Here is a 15,829-nt window from a genome sequence, read left to right on the forward strand (position 1 = left end):
GTCCGAAACATTGCAATGGCAGTATATGATTATACGCTTACAGCTCGAAAACTAATGATGATATTGGAGTATTCCTTTTTTTATTTCATTTCTTACAATATTATAAACCAGTGGTGCACAACCTACGTCCCACGGGCCAAATCCGACCCATGAAACTGATCACTGTGAACCGTTACTTTGCGAAATGTTACAACTCGAGGACTATGTAGCAACTGGTTTCTGAAAAACAGGTTACATTCAACAAAAAAAAAGGCATCAAGTTATTATAACTACAATTTTTCTTTTATAAGGGGTCATTTAACAGTTTGTTGGCTTGGTCTGAAATATTGTTACAATGCATTCCACTACAGTGTCCAAACATAGACGTACAATCGAACCCAGTTTTACGACAGCTACAGTTTTTAACACAATGTTTTACAGTTGCAAGATATTAGTAGGAGAATTTTACTTGGAGTAGAGAGGTTATTGTCATGATCTTAGGATCTTGTCATGAAATATATTTCCAATACCATTCTTCTGCTGGAAGTTTAAAACCTAACCAAGTTTGAATAAAGGTTTGTGAAAAGCAAGTATTCACAAAAATGTCCCTTAAGTTCACTTTGATTTATCAAAACTTTCACCAACTTCAGAAGTCACTCGTCAACATCTTTTTAAGGTTTCCACCAGATTTTTTAGGGTCAACACCAGATTCAAACTTGGTTAGGTTTTAAACTTCCCCCAGAAGAGTAGGTTTGGCATTATACTTCATGCAACAGACTGATTCCTAAGTTCATGAAGATTACCTCTGCTTCAAGTGAACTTCTCCAATTAGTATCCGGCAATTGAAAAGATTATGTGTTTCAAACGTTATCTGTCGTAAAGCTAGGTTCGATTGCACGTGTATGTGTGGACACTGTACTGGAAAGCAATGTAACAATATTTTGAACCAAACCAACGAAATATTAGAAGATGGCCCCTGATATAAGACCTAAAAATAAAAACCGAAAGTAATATTAAACGTTAATAATATCCGCTGCGAGAAAATAATCAGTTTAAATATACTATTCCTGATTTATTTAAAACTTAAATATTTAGCTAAGCATTACATTATTTTGTACACTATCGCCAGCGCAAACGACTATCAACTTTTGTAACAAATAATTCAATTATGGTAGTAAAAACTTTAAGTGAACGTCATTACATTGTTGATCCATTTCAAGAAAATGACTATTATCATATTATTATCTATAAGTTTCGTTCAAACATTTCTTTCCAAGACGTAATGATAAAAAGCTATTAATTTTTTGAAGTTACTTTTTGGTTTTTGTTGTGAGATTTCTGCATATTATTAAGTTGGTAAAATAGTGAAACTGAGCTATCTACATAAAAAGTGTATGTTTCATAATTTGTGTATAACAGTGGTCCCGAACAATGTTTTCAGAAACCAATTTCTAAATACTTGGCTAACAATTTGTAACATTGTCATTAATCGTGCTCTTCGAGTTGTAACATTTCACAAAACAACGGGCACCATGGATCAGCTTCGCGGTTCGGATACGGCACCTGGTCCTTAGGTTGGGCACCACTGGTTTATAACATTGTTAGGAGTGAAATAAAAAAAGGAACGCCCTAGTAACATACGTTTTCAAGCTGTATGCGTATAATCATAGCGCTGAACTGATCAGTGTGCAATGTTTCGGAAGGAGAGGGGGGGGAGCAGCAAGAGGGGTTGCGGTCGGGACTGTCTAGAGTTTAGTGTATATGCACTATATATATATATATATATATATATATATATATATATATATATATATATATATATATATATATATATATATATATAAACGAAAAAGGTACTAGATATATTTTTCTCAGAGGAGCTTATCAGAAGTAAAAGCTGTCTGAGGAAAAGTAAACCTGAATGCTGGGCTTCTAAAGAAAGTATAAGAATAGGCAATCCTTCCTATGTACTAACATTTTATGTACTAACATCGTGCAAAAATTCAACTTTCTCTTAATTAGCTGCGACAAGAAAAGCGAATAATCATAGTACTGCTCTTGATGGTCTAAGTGTTTCGGAGAGGGTGGGGGGGGGAAGCAAGAAGGGTAGGGGTCGGGACTTTTTGTTTTTTTTACTGTTTTCTTTATTTACTAACGTACTACCAAAATTCAGCTTTCCCCTAATTAGTTGTGACACAAAAAGCGTATAATCATAGTTCTGCTATTGCAATGTTTCGGAGGGGGGTGGGGTAGAAAGCAAGAGGGGTGGAGGTCGGGACTTTGTGGCTTTTTAATGTACAAACATCCGGCCAAAATTCAGCTTTCCCATAATAAGCTGCGACACGAAAAACGTATAATCATAGTGCTGCTCTTGCAATGTTTCAGAGGGAATTGGGGGAGAAAGCAAGAGGGGTGTAGGGTCGGGATTTTGTATTTTTTTAGTGTATACTTTATTTGCTAACATCCTGCAAAAATTCAGCTTTCCCTAAATTAGTTGCGACAAAGACTATTTTTTTTACCTTCATTGACTGGGCTATTCTTTTTTGACCTTTGATTTCAAGCCCTTCTTTAAACATTAGGGTGCACATTTCCAAACTCGTTGTTTAAGTAAAAAAAAAATCAGAATTATCAAACATGCATTTATTCTGATACCGATCTTTTCATTGTTGTAGTTTTAAGTCAGTTTTCTTGTCATAAAATATTGAAAGCTCTAGTAAACATGCGAAATGAATTTTTTTTTCTGGTATAGATATAAGTATATTGGAGTACAACACTGATGAGAGAGACCGCTTGAAATTTAATTATCTTATTATTTATAGTTGGGAAAAGTCTATCATAGCAGCATTGTAACGGCTAAGATTATCTTATTTGCAGCATTGATTATCTTATTCGCAGCCTGCCAGGTTAGGTTTTCCCTAACTATAGATGGGCTAATACACAGGAATATCATGCAGGAATGTACCTCGCTCAGACGTCAATTCAGTTAGGGAAATATTTGTCTTCTCTAGTCAGTTAATTGGCGACGCATCTATTAAGCAGCAAATATTCGTAATATGGTTTAAGGTTTAACAGATACTACTCATATCATCGTACGATTTGTTCCTCATACATTTATATAAGTCCATTATAATATATATATATATATATATATATATATATATATATATATATATATATATATAAGATGTGTAAATTACATGGCGTCCCCACAAGCCTATTAAATAATCCATATTTTAGTAAACGGAAATAATAGATGTGTGTACTTATGTTGGTGAGGTTAGAAAGAAATGCTTTTTAAATGCATATTTTCTTTTTTTTCGTTTCTACACCGAAAAACATGTTTCATAAACGGAATGATATTTTGAAATTTGAATAAACTTCTCGGTTTTAAATTTAAGAGTATGAAATTAGAAGCTAACACAGAGTCAAGTTTAGGTATGAAAAATGTGAACTTAAAGGATTTTATTGACAGGGGAAAAACTTCTTGAGTACTATTTGTTGCGTATTTCCCAAAAGTTATTAAATTCAGCTAACATGACCATTACTAACGTTATTTTTTTGAATAACGTTATTTTTTTGAATTTACTAAAGTTATTTTTTTGAATGACCATTACTAGTTTTACCTATGACCATAACTAGAAATTAAAGACAATAACGAGTTGAAGCCGCAGTTGAAACATAATGAAAATATCACAGCTTTAAAAGTGCAATTCGCCAGTTAAGACACCATTCGATTTTTTTATACAAAATGAAACTGAGACAAATAAAACATCCAAATTAAACATCTTAACCTTGCGCACAGCTTGACATTTAACCAAAAAATGTTTTCAATTGTAAAGATTCAGCAACGTATAAGAAGGAGCAAACAAATATTTGAAATTATATCTAAGATATGCGTTAAAATACAAATACAGTATTATCATAAATTCTTTTTCTTAATTCTATTTCTTCATAACACCTGTTCTGACGATAAATTCGGTATAAAGAATGAAATCTTTATTGGGCACATTAACATAAAACTGAGACACAACAATAGTTTACAAAATATGTTTAGTTAATTCAGTAGAAAAAGTTGCTAATTTTTGATGAATGAGGGCAAACGATTTATTTCAACACACTTTGCTTTTTCTTTTTTAAAAATAAAAACCCATCATCTCTTAGGCTGCGACAAAAAAAAAAAAAAAAAAAAGAAGCAGCTTTAAACATGTGCTTTTCATTTATAGAATATGAGAAACGATACCAGTTTTTCGTCCAAATGCTTCAAAACCTCACATTCAGATCAGCTGACAGCTTGAAATGTGAGTTTCCAACGATTCTCTAGGCACTTTAAGCTTCACTCCTTTCTTCAAGCCATATTTTATTTTCTTATCGATTGCCTCAGATCTACGGATTTTAGGAAGGATTACCTATTCTTATACTTTCTTTAGAAGCCCAGCATTCAGATTTACTTTTCCTCAGACAGCTTTTACTTCTGATAAGCTCCTCTGAGAAAAATATATCTAGTACCTTTTTCGTTTATATATATATATATATATATATATATATATATATATATATATATATATATATATATATGAAAACAAACGTCAGTGTGTGTGCGCGTGTCTGTGTATGATACATACACTTACATATTCACAGGTTAGACTTAACACTTTAAAACGTTGGATAAATTTGAAATCTGCAGAGTCGTGACATAATTTTGCCTCGCAGATAACTAAAAGAAAGTGTCAGTGTCCTGACAGATGTTCCATGTGCCAACTGCTTGTTCGGGAACATAAAGAGGGCTAGATGAAATTTAAAAATAACTTGTTACTGATTGTTTTTATAGGCCTCCTTAACACAAGAAAACTTGAATCAATTTTCGAATGGGCGGTGATTAGGAAGTGTAAATAGCTGATAACGTATCGGCCGTCCGTCCCGTCCGCATCTACGTTTTCCACTCGAAACATGCTTTCTTTGATGGTTGTCATGACAGCAAGCCATCTTGAACGGGACCGGTTTCAATCAGAACCTTGATATCTGACGGTCGTCAAGAGAAGGACAGCATTTAATTGGTTTCGGCCAATTAGCGCTCTCTTCTCTCTAGGGGGTGAATTCAGCCACATGATTGATGCGACCGTATGTGAATGCTATTCTGTTTTCGTCGTCAGTCCGTCATGTCAAAAAACGGGATGGACAGCCGACAGGTGAACAGCCCTTTAGAATGTAGAAAATGGAAGGAATCGCATTTCATCCTTTAACTGTGACAGTCGACTGTGCCTTGTATGCCGGCAGACGAGACACATGTTGCGTTACCATTCTCTTCCCGATGAGTGTAATCAACTTTAAATTGACTGCACTCATCGGAACATTGCCAAGTGTTAGTTCTGCATACGAATAAACTAGTTGAGAGTCAACTTCGTTCAAATATGACAGCGCTGTGAAGCAGTTTCTTCAATAAATTTGGCTTATTAGAAGGAAAAATTATTCAACCAAGTTGCCTCGTGTTAAAACAACGGCAAGCGCAAATCAACTAGTTGGATGGCAACGTTTTCGAAAAGATGATTCCAGTAACCACCTCGTACGTAGGAGGCCTTACTGATCGAGGAATCAACCATTGCGGATTCTTCTAAGACCACGGTTTCATCTAGAGGGTTAATACGCAACTAGAGTGCATGCTTTATTATCTAGAAAGAATGCTTTGGTGGTCAACATGCGGAGAAAGTAGGTGTTAAATGAGGGTGGGAGGTTCCATTTTCGACATCCGTCTCTACATCATGCGCATGTTAAAGTTTAACTAAGTTTGCGGACTTTAGGCTGTGGAATTTGCCAAAGTGTAATGGATAACATCGCTTTCAAGTGTACAGCCAAAATGTAACCCTAGCACACGCTTTTGTTAAACCTTGCTAAGTTGCCTCTGTGGGTTCGGTCGTTGTGGCAGCGTTTCTGAAAGATTGTAAAATGGCCTCAGCTAAGCACACTAATGGACGAAAAATAACGTTATATAACAGAGAAGATGATAGTTCACAGAGAAGACGAAGTGTCAATTAATTAATTGAGTCAACAATCAGTTCAATTGTGTCAACAACTAAGACTTTGCAGAGGAAATTTTCAACCTAAATAATTTTCTCCTAAGAAACGTTTTCTCCTAAACAGTGTATGATGTCCTACACAGGGTACTCCATGTTTGGGACATGTATAAAATTGTGACCAATTGAAAACCGTCCGTTAGATTAGTAAACGTTTTCAACTTATAACACTGGTTCCACAATATTATGAAAGAAAGACAAACAGTATTTATCGAAGCTTGGGCAATATTGGCTTGGGCTTTCTTGATCGAACATAGGAAGCTGAATGCTACCAATTAATACTGGATGATCCTTGTTTGTCTCACGCACTTCTAATTTCAGAAGTATATCGAATATTGTATTTTAACCTTACAACTTAACAATATAAGCAGAAAAAAGGACAAGAAATGGTTTAAGGGCTCACATTTCAAATTTGTGAAATAGCTAGTCTTAACAATAGATATGACACTTTTTTTTTCGTGTATTTGATATTTTGTTCTTTTTCAACCTCTTTTTTGGGAGAATACATGAAACGCGTTTTGTTTCAGAATTGTAATTTTTAGCTTATATTTAATCATTTTTCACAGTTTTGAAAAATGAAGAGACCAACGATCCCTGCTGGCAACATTAGTTAATGATATGGATTAAAATTAAGTTATTCAACAAAATCCAAAATTTTCATCTTTACGTTTATACTTTTGTCCAGATATCACGTAATGAAAAATATTTATTTTAATATTTCAATAACGTCAAAAAAAAAAAAAAAAAAGGTTTTAGTTAATGTGTTATATTGAATCTAGAATTATGTTTTCAAATATAAATTTTTATTTTAATAGAGTAAAACTAAATTGGTATTAATTACGCTATTTATCAATGTTTAATTAAGGTCTGATTAAGAAAAAAATAAAATAATGAGTTTCCACTTATTCCTAGCAGTGTAGTGGGTTTCAGTACAAAACACATAGAAAGGTTAATTTTTGGTGAATTTTTTTCATACTTACTAGCACTATCACAAAGAAAAACGCACATAGGTCAGAGCCGAACAGTTAACATTACTAAACTAAAACTAAATATTTAGTTTAGTAAACTAACTAAAACATTTTACTAAAACATTTTTTAAACCAACGTTTTTTATTCTTTTTTGATAAAAAAAACGTTATCGAGAAACGTTACTTGAACTTACCATCCATCAGGTCTGGTTAATGTAAAGCCGAATTGCGGATCAGTAGCTACGCTTACACGAACGCCGATAAGTCCAGTTCCCTCCTTATTAATGACTTGCCCTCTGGCAACTGATACACGGCTGCAAACAAGAAAAAGTAATAAATTAGTTAAAATGCAGTATCTAAAGATAAAGTTGAGAGTTTATCACATGGCAATGGTAGTGTGTTTAAAAATTACAGTAAAAGAATAGGGTCAAACGGCGTTATCAAATGTAGAAACTGCAACTTTTACATATTTCTCAAATTGATGTAAAATATGTGCTATAAATGTTCAAAAAATTGTTTTTAATTTGTATCATAAAGGTTTTTTGAAGCTGATCTTACGACGCACTTTGTTTTCAAGATCATTGTCGCATCGATTTCTCAACGTTTACATGTACATTGTAAAGAACATGAGTAAACATTTTCTAGTATGACTTTAAAATTGGAGACAAAATATATTTCAAAAAATATAGTATAACTTCGATTTAACGACACCCGATTTCACAATTTCCTCAATTTAATGATACTGTTCACTAGTCTGGATTTGATTGCTTTAAGTGTTTACGCTTTTCTATTTAACGATATCCTTGATTTAACGATACCTTAATAATCTATATTATTTGCATAATCTATATTATTTGCTCTATTCTGTTTGCAAATATAATTTTGGTTCGGCCTTAACGTCTATGAAAGGATGTATCTAAACGCTTCCTAGGTGATCACCTGGTTCTTAAACGTAGTAAAAAGTTTGTTGAGGTTAAAAAAACACTTTAGAACCTTTATTAAATGTTTAAATGTTATGTGAGTTATCTGTGTTGTGTGCTTCCCCTTTCGGTATTATTTAATTTTTGTTTTATGTATTTTCACCCTATAAAACTTAACGGTTAAATTTTCAGCATGGATTTTTCTTTTTTGATTTTCGCCGTTGAATCATACGGTGCTGTCAGAAATTGGGAAGCATCTTTGACCCTCTTTGCAAGCAATTTTACTTAATGAAGTGACAAAAGCATAAAAAATGTTTTTACGTTTTAAGTATGAGTCGCAAAAATTAATTTCCGGGTTTTTTCGAAAAATGATATTTTTTTAGAGATTGTTTTTCAAAAGTTTAAGTAAAGCAAGATTTTTTGACTAAGTAAGAAACGTCTTTTTTCTTCTAGAAAAATTATTACGAGTCAATAATGCTCATAGTGAAATTATATAATGAATATTCGCATTGATGAAACTTTTCCTTGGATCTCTGAATGGCAGGAAAAGCACCGGGTTTTAAAAAGTTTTGCAATGATAAAGACGTTTTATTTAAAAAAATAATAATAAGATTTATACATAATTAATTTTCGATTTTAATCCTTATTTCTCCAACCTTCTCCCCTCTATTTTTGCAACATTCTGCAAACACATGCAGGTGTTGTAAACGTCAAAAGCAAAAAAGCGCGTCTTTGAAAGAAAAGAAACCATCAGCGTCACCGCGAGCGGGGTTTTGAGGGCAAATATCTCAGAGCCTTTGAATTTAACACATATTTTCAATCCTAATGTGACACTTTATATCTGTATAAGAGCTAGTATACCCAAACCCTCGAATATGATTTAATATGACTCTGTTTTTATTTCTTTTTTAAATATTTTTTTTGAAATCAAAACGAGATCTTATAAAAATGCTGTATCTTGCAGTTTTTGTGCGTCACAATTTTTTCAACTCACGTTAAAAATATTTATTGATTTTTGAAACATAAATTAAACTTAAATAATATCATATTAGTTTGTTTTGCTTTTATTAACACTTGGAACATAATATCAATAAAGTCATTTATATTTATTGATCAAGAAAAATCATTGCAAAATATTTATGAGTGAAGAGAGAGAATTACTAAGAGAGAGAATACCGCTATAAATCTATGAAATAATTTTTGGGGAAAGATAAACTCGATATTTCCTCACACAGATTATGTTTTTACAGAAGTTTACTCTTTCATTCACGTATAAAAATAAAAGTCAGCGACGATGTCATAGTGTTGTTTGTTTATGTTTGAGATATGTCAAATGCTAATAAACAAGTTATTGGGGAATAAGAGATCTGATACTCATTATGCATTTCTTTTTTCTGGATTACTTGTGTTATATCTTTTTTTAGTAGCATGATATGAAAAAATATAGTTACCGATACTTATGAGTGCTATAAGGGCACGAATATGAACTAATTCTGTGATTTTTAAAAGGAATTAGCTAATTAGGAAGGATAAATCTATTATTTTTTCCCTCCGATAACTTGCTATCCAAAGCTTATGCTTTTATTCACTGACATAACGGAACATCAAAGCAGATACATAGGGTGAATTCATTTTGAAAAATGTGAATAAATTACTTCTTACATAATAAATGCAAGTTTGATAGTGCTTCTCTAGGATTACTTGTATTTTGAAGCTTACAGTTTGCTTTATTGTCATAGAGAACATCAATGCTGTATTGCAGTTCATGTATTTTTTACAAAATTATTACAAAAGGTCAAGCACAGGCATAAAATTAAACGGTTTTTTTTAATGCAGAAATAAATTTTAAACTTCAGAATCAAATATTCAAATCAGGTTAGACTTGCAAACATTTTAAATGAATTACAAATTTAAAACCTAGTTATGTTATCATTGTTGGAATGACTATCACCAGAAAATTAATTTAGGTTTTTATGAAAAAGCACTCTTTAAAATGGAATTAATGAAACTGTTAAAGCAAACTGCAGTTTTTCCTTCAAAACTAAAAGTACCAACGTTTTCTCACACATGTGGTTTCATAAACACTTTGTTATTCTCTTCCTTAGATAAACATATTTCTTAACTAAACATTATTGTGTGTCTGCAGAATACATAATAACGGAAAATATGAAGAGTAAGCAATGTTATTATTTATTTGAAAGGATAAAAAAAATATTTTAATTTCCTTACTAAGAAACGAAATGGTGAAATGCATTCAGTAATAGTTAGAAAATGCTTTAAATAAGCAAATAGAAAAGAAAAACCTTTATCATGTTTGCACATTTGTGAAGACAATCAGCACAAATGAAGCGAAGCAGAAGAAAATTAATTTGAAACCTCTTCACTAGACTAAAGCATAGTAAATATATGAGAATTGTTGCAGCTGCCTTTACAATTGGAAGAGTGACGAGAATAGAAATTCGAAATATTTATATGCTGGCATACGGTTTCGGAAGCAATTTCATTAAAATTAAATTGCTATGTCTATGAATTAATTATTGGGGATGGAGAGTTTTCTCATTCATTGTTTATTCGTGAAAAGGCGAAACTAATTTTCTTTTTGGTGGCTTTTCATGTTTGTTTCTTTTTATACAATTTTCTTTTCCTTCTTTTGGTTTAAAAACTTAAAGGTTATACCTTTTAAACACACTTCGAAACAATAAATACAAGTTTTTTTCATGAAATAAGCTATTTTTAAAACTGTTAAAATTTGAGTTTTTTGAGTTTGAATATTGAAATGCGTAAAATAAATTGTGTGAGGTAATGAATCATGCATACATTATTGCAAAGATTTAAAAATGGTTCAGTATACTTTACTTCAATTTATTTCTAATTAGTTGTCCAAATCAGTAGGAGTTAAAACGAAGCAAAAAATATGTATCATTTTTCTATATTTTAAAATTGTTATTTTGTACTTAATTTTAGTTACTACAAACTAAGGAATATTTTTTATTGCACTATTTTTTGAGATAAAATACAAAATTAGTTAACCAATTTACTAGCTTTTAAAAATGGGGAAAAAATCTAAGGAAAACTGTGTACGTGTACATATTTAGACGTATCAGCGTTGATCCTTCAAGACGTGCTGCATTTCATAAATATCCGAATAAAGTTATGTTTCTCGCATGGATGATAAATCAACTTTAAGACCAAATCGTAAACAAAATTTGCTTGGAACTATTCATGAATTACTACTCTTAACAGCAATCCAAGATTTATTTGGGCTTATCTTTGGAGTTTAACGTGGTTCATATATAGTAGTTGCATGCAGTAAGTACTGACTACTGACGTACGCAATATTTGTTTGCTAACAAAAATAAGTATTTAACTACACGTAGTTTGCTAAATATTTGACGCTAAATATTTAGCAAACTGCGTTTGCTAAATATTTAGCTACCAGTTTGTTTGGCACTCTTGGCTTCCTTAAGAGGTTTTCCATTTCCAGCTCAGTCACTTTCCTATGCCGGGCTGATGAGTGCTAATAAGCACGAAACTACAGTCCTCTGCTGGAAATGACTGAGCTGGCGGTGTATTTCTTGTATTACCCCAGGCTAATGGGCGTTAATTTACTGAATATCAATTTTTAACTAATTATGAAATTTAACAATGATTTGAATCATTATTATATGAGTTACAATGTCATTATCATTATTATTAGTATTATTTGTTTGAAAAGTATACATAGAATTTTGATCTTTAAAAAAACATTTTCACTTTTTCTGACAAAAAATTGTTTTGAAAACAAATCTTTTAAGTTGACTAAAATTATTTTGCTCTCAGCCATTACTTAAGTGTATAATATAGATTTTTAAAAGCTTTATAATGTATATAGATGTAAAACTATTTAGAATATGAAAATTTAAGTTCATCATTTGGCATGCGTATAACAGTGTGATTCACGTTCAAAGATTCAAACTTAATGCACATTTAGCAACTACTTTTCTAGTAGGTTTCTCAATAGCCTACAAAGTTCTTAATCGTTTAAAATCATTCCTAATAGAAATATATTTGTTGATCAAACATGATATCACTCTTTCAAGATTTTATTCCATGGGTCTTTCTTTTTTTAGGTATATTTTTCTGAAAGTCTGCTTATTACATGGCGTGAAAATTGATATTAGGATCAATCATAAAAACAGTTTAAAGAGCTTCAATTTAATTTTGATTAGAAAATAATTTTCAATGTACAGTATAACATTTTGAACTCTTGTAAAACTAAATAATGTACTGGTCCTTTCAACTGGGCCCTTTCTCCTACTTGAATATTTTCTTGATTAATGTAGTCGTTCAACACAACTTTCGGAGCAGAACCAGTGGAATTTGTCTGGTAAATGAGTACAGACAATGTATACTCTATAAATTGTTTCCTATAAGTAATTTGTGCTTGTAAGTGTTTTTATTTTCTTTTTGTGATCATGTTTATCTAAAAATTTTGAATGTTGAAGACATTTAAAAAAATGAAAAATAAACTAATATTAGGAAAAAAAAAAGAAAAAAAAAATCCGATACATTTTAGCCTTATGCTTAAAAAATCCCAAAGGATTACTCAACTTTTCAAAGCTGGATAAAAGAAATTCATCACAAGGAATCATTTTATCGGTTATGTCTTAAATAATGAATACTGTAACAAATGACGAGAATGGTTACGTGTAAGGGGAATATTTCGCAGAGTAATTCTTACACGCACGTGCATCAGTAAACGTGGAAAAGTCATAAGTTTTTCTCTACATTCATTTGATGTCCGTCGTAATAACAAAAGGGGAGATGCACAAAAGCATGTTATGCTTTATGACATTTTAGAATAACCTGTACCAAGAAAAAAATTGTCAAAATCGTGAAATCAAATTCACGGTAAAAATATGAGTTGGGGGATTTTTTTAAAATATGTGTATAATGAAAAACATTACGTGAAACACAAGTTAGAGTTTTTTTATTAGAAAAAGTATTATGGGTTGAATTTGAAAAATCGCGAGTTTAAAGTCATTATAGGTAATATAAACGTAATTAGCTCTGGACATTTGTAACAGAGTACCTTAAATATAATTTATACATTAAAACTTAACTATATTTAGGAAAAGCCATATTTTTTGTTTAATGCATTCAACATGTGATGCTTTTTCTTATAAATTAACGATAACGTGTTTTGCGAAATGTTTATTTTTATACATATAGAAATGTCTCAACCATTGTTTACTTGATCCATTACCTAACCATTGTCAACCTGATCCATTTCTTATCTAAATGCTGGATTAAAGAAAAATGACAGCAGGGATATTTGAAATAAAAGTACTTATGATTTCACACCCGTTAAACAACTGCCCCGTTCTCAGTTTGACTGTGCATTTTAGTTTACGCTTGTTTCTATATTTTTGGAACATGGTGTAGCTAAATTACCTTACCAGCCACGAACCATAGCACACGTTTTGAAATACCGTATCGTTTTTACTTCCTTTTACAAAAAAGGAAGTATTGTATTCGCGAAAAAAATTCACTCAAAAATCGACCTTAAATTCCATCATTTGCTCACCCCCGAATGAATGTTGAGTTCTTTTTTTTTCGACTCGACCACACGTAGATAAGTGCCTAAGAACGTATAGACACGCGAGATATCCATTTTGACGATTCTCGAGTTAGTTACAACGAGTTTTCTCGTGACGTCTGTATGTACGTATGTGCGTATGTATGTCGCATAACTCGAGAACGGTAAGTCCTAGAAACTTGAAATTTGGTACGTAGACTCCTAGTGGGGTTTAGTTGTGCTCGTTTCCTTTTTGCTGCATTCGGGTGTTTTTAAGGAGGTCTTTTGCCCCTTTGTGGGGGAAATCATTTTTAATTTCGATGTAAACTCAAGTGGTGTTACAATGTGGCGGACACTTGGCGATATATCGCCATTTTGGTCGAAGAAATTTTTTGTCAACTTGGCGACAAATTTTGCGATTTTTATTTTTTAAACCTGTTTCAATTTGGCTACTGTTGATGATATTTAGAGAGTAAATAATTGAATCACAATAAAATTGCCATTAATGGGGAAATGTCATTATATTGGAGTAAAAGGAAGTCATGTGAGGCACACATCAGCTCGTTTTAAATATGAAAGGGATTGGGAAAGCGCATGAGGTACCCTTAGCGAAAAATTTAGTCAATGAGAGAGTACTGCTCAACTGTAATAATGTGTAAATATTGCTTTCCCTTTGCTGTTCTACAATCCAGTGGTGTCATTCAAGCGCTGTCATTGTATGCTGAAACCTTCTAAATACATAAGCACTATAAACTGCGATTTATCGCAACAAGGGTTCAACATCAGATGCGACGCTCATTTTACGCATTTACAATCCTAATTTGGCGCTTTTAAATAGCACGTCGAAGATTAGTCTCACGCTATTGCTAGTCAATGACGATCCGCAGATTGAAGCTTTCTTTGCTTTCCAAGGTCATTAATGGTATGTGCCCCACTTTACTCAACTACGAAAAAAATAATGAGTGTACTTTTTATAAAAAATTTGTCCTATTTTGGTTACGACTAGGCTTCAAAATGTTTATTGTTACATTGGAGATAAAAAGAAACTCGAAAACAATAGCAATGTATCAATCTATAAAAAGTTCAGTTAACAAAAGAATTTAATATTTATGACACATCTGATGAATTTGATGAAAATGAAACTATGTGTTCAAGTACTTTTTCTAATAAAAAGTTTACATGTATTTACAGAGAAACATAAAAAAAAAATAACTAAAAAATAGGCATCACACGGAGATTTTCAGCTATTTTGAGCCGAATCACAGAAATTTTTTTTATAGTGAAATAAAAAGGATAGGACCACACATAGACAAAAATAAAATTAAAAAATTAAACAAAGGTGAAAATGACAGAAAGTAGGAGAGGAAATAGAGCAGTGAAAAGTTTTACAAGCATTAAGTTCTGAGCAGTCCAAATATAAACTAAACGTTTGATTATAATAGAAAAAACGAACGTTTAATTTTTGTAACAAGAAGAAAAAATAGCACGTGTGACGCTATTTGAAAATTATACGGTGTGATTGTCAATATTTTACTCAACGAAGAATATGTTGTATTTTGTTTCGGTTTTATGATTTTTTTTTTTATTAAAAAGTTTACATTTTCGGAAATAAACTAAAACTACTAGGAAAAAAACTAAAAAATGTGTAAAAATGCTTTAAAGATGTAAGTTAGATCGGAGTTTTTACATATACAATAAAAATCCTTTAATGCACACACTAACGGGACAAATGTTTTTGTCCGGAATAGAAATGTCCGCAGGACAGGAGTTTAATAATGTTATTTCCCTTGGAATCGGGAAATTAAAATTTTTCCGCGTAAGGGGGGTGTTCACATTTGAGGGGTGTCCGTTAGGAGGGGTTGTACTGTATTGTTATTAAAGAAGAATGTGTTTCCTTTAAGATTTAATTTACTGCAAATATAAAAACTCTTCCTTCCAAAGCTTTAATTATTAAAGACTAGTTTACTGCTAAGAAAACGATTTTTATAAGTTTTGTAAAAGTTACGTTTATGCAGCTTTTTAAATAACTTAATATTAAGAATAAATACATTCTTGTGTTTTATTTTTCTTTAATACTTGTAAAAAACATTGTATTCAAAATTCTAATTTAGCATGTTATCATGCACTCACATTATTCATTTTATTCGAAAAAAATAAGGATATTAACACTGCTATGAGTCAATTATATCACGTGTTTCTGTTTACAATGTATAGCATTAAAATGAAAACATACATTTTAAATTATTTATTGTTCAATTTTTATTGTTCATGTCATATCAATAATTGTGCAAGAATATAAAAAAAAAAACTATTAGTGTAGATGAGATCTAGTATTCA

The 15,829-nt window shown here is 31.6% G+C and overlaps 1 protein-coding gene across 1 annotated transcript in view; it reads right to left on the reverse strand.

Annotated features, from left to right (window-relative positions):
* LOC129216592 (teneurin-m-like) overlaps positions 1–15,829 on the reverse strand; it is a 254,259-nt gene that overhangs the window by 90,700 nt on the left and 147,730 nt on the right. The window contains exon 13 of the mRNA XM_054850806.1: positions 7,210–7,329. Within this exon, the coding sequence (XP_054706781.1) occupies positions 7,210–7,329 (120 nt within the window). The remainder of the gene's footprint in view (positions 1–7,209; positions 7,330–15,829) is intronic.

This window comes from Uloborus diversus, chromosome 2 (genome assembly GCF_026930045.1).
Source record: "Uloborus diversus isolate 005 chromosome 2, Udiv.v.3.1, whole genome shotgun sequence".
Taxonomy (NCBI): Eukaryota; Metazoa; Arthropoda; class Arachnida; order Araneae; family Uloboridae; genus Uloborus; species Uloborus diversus.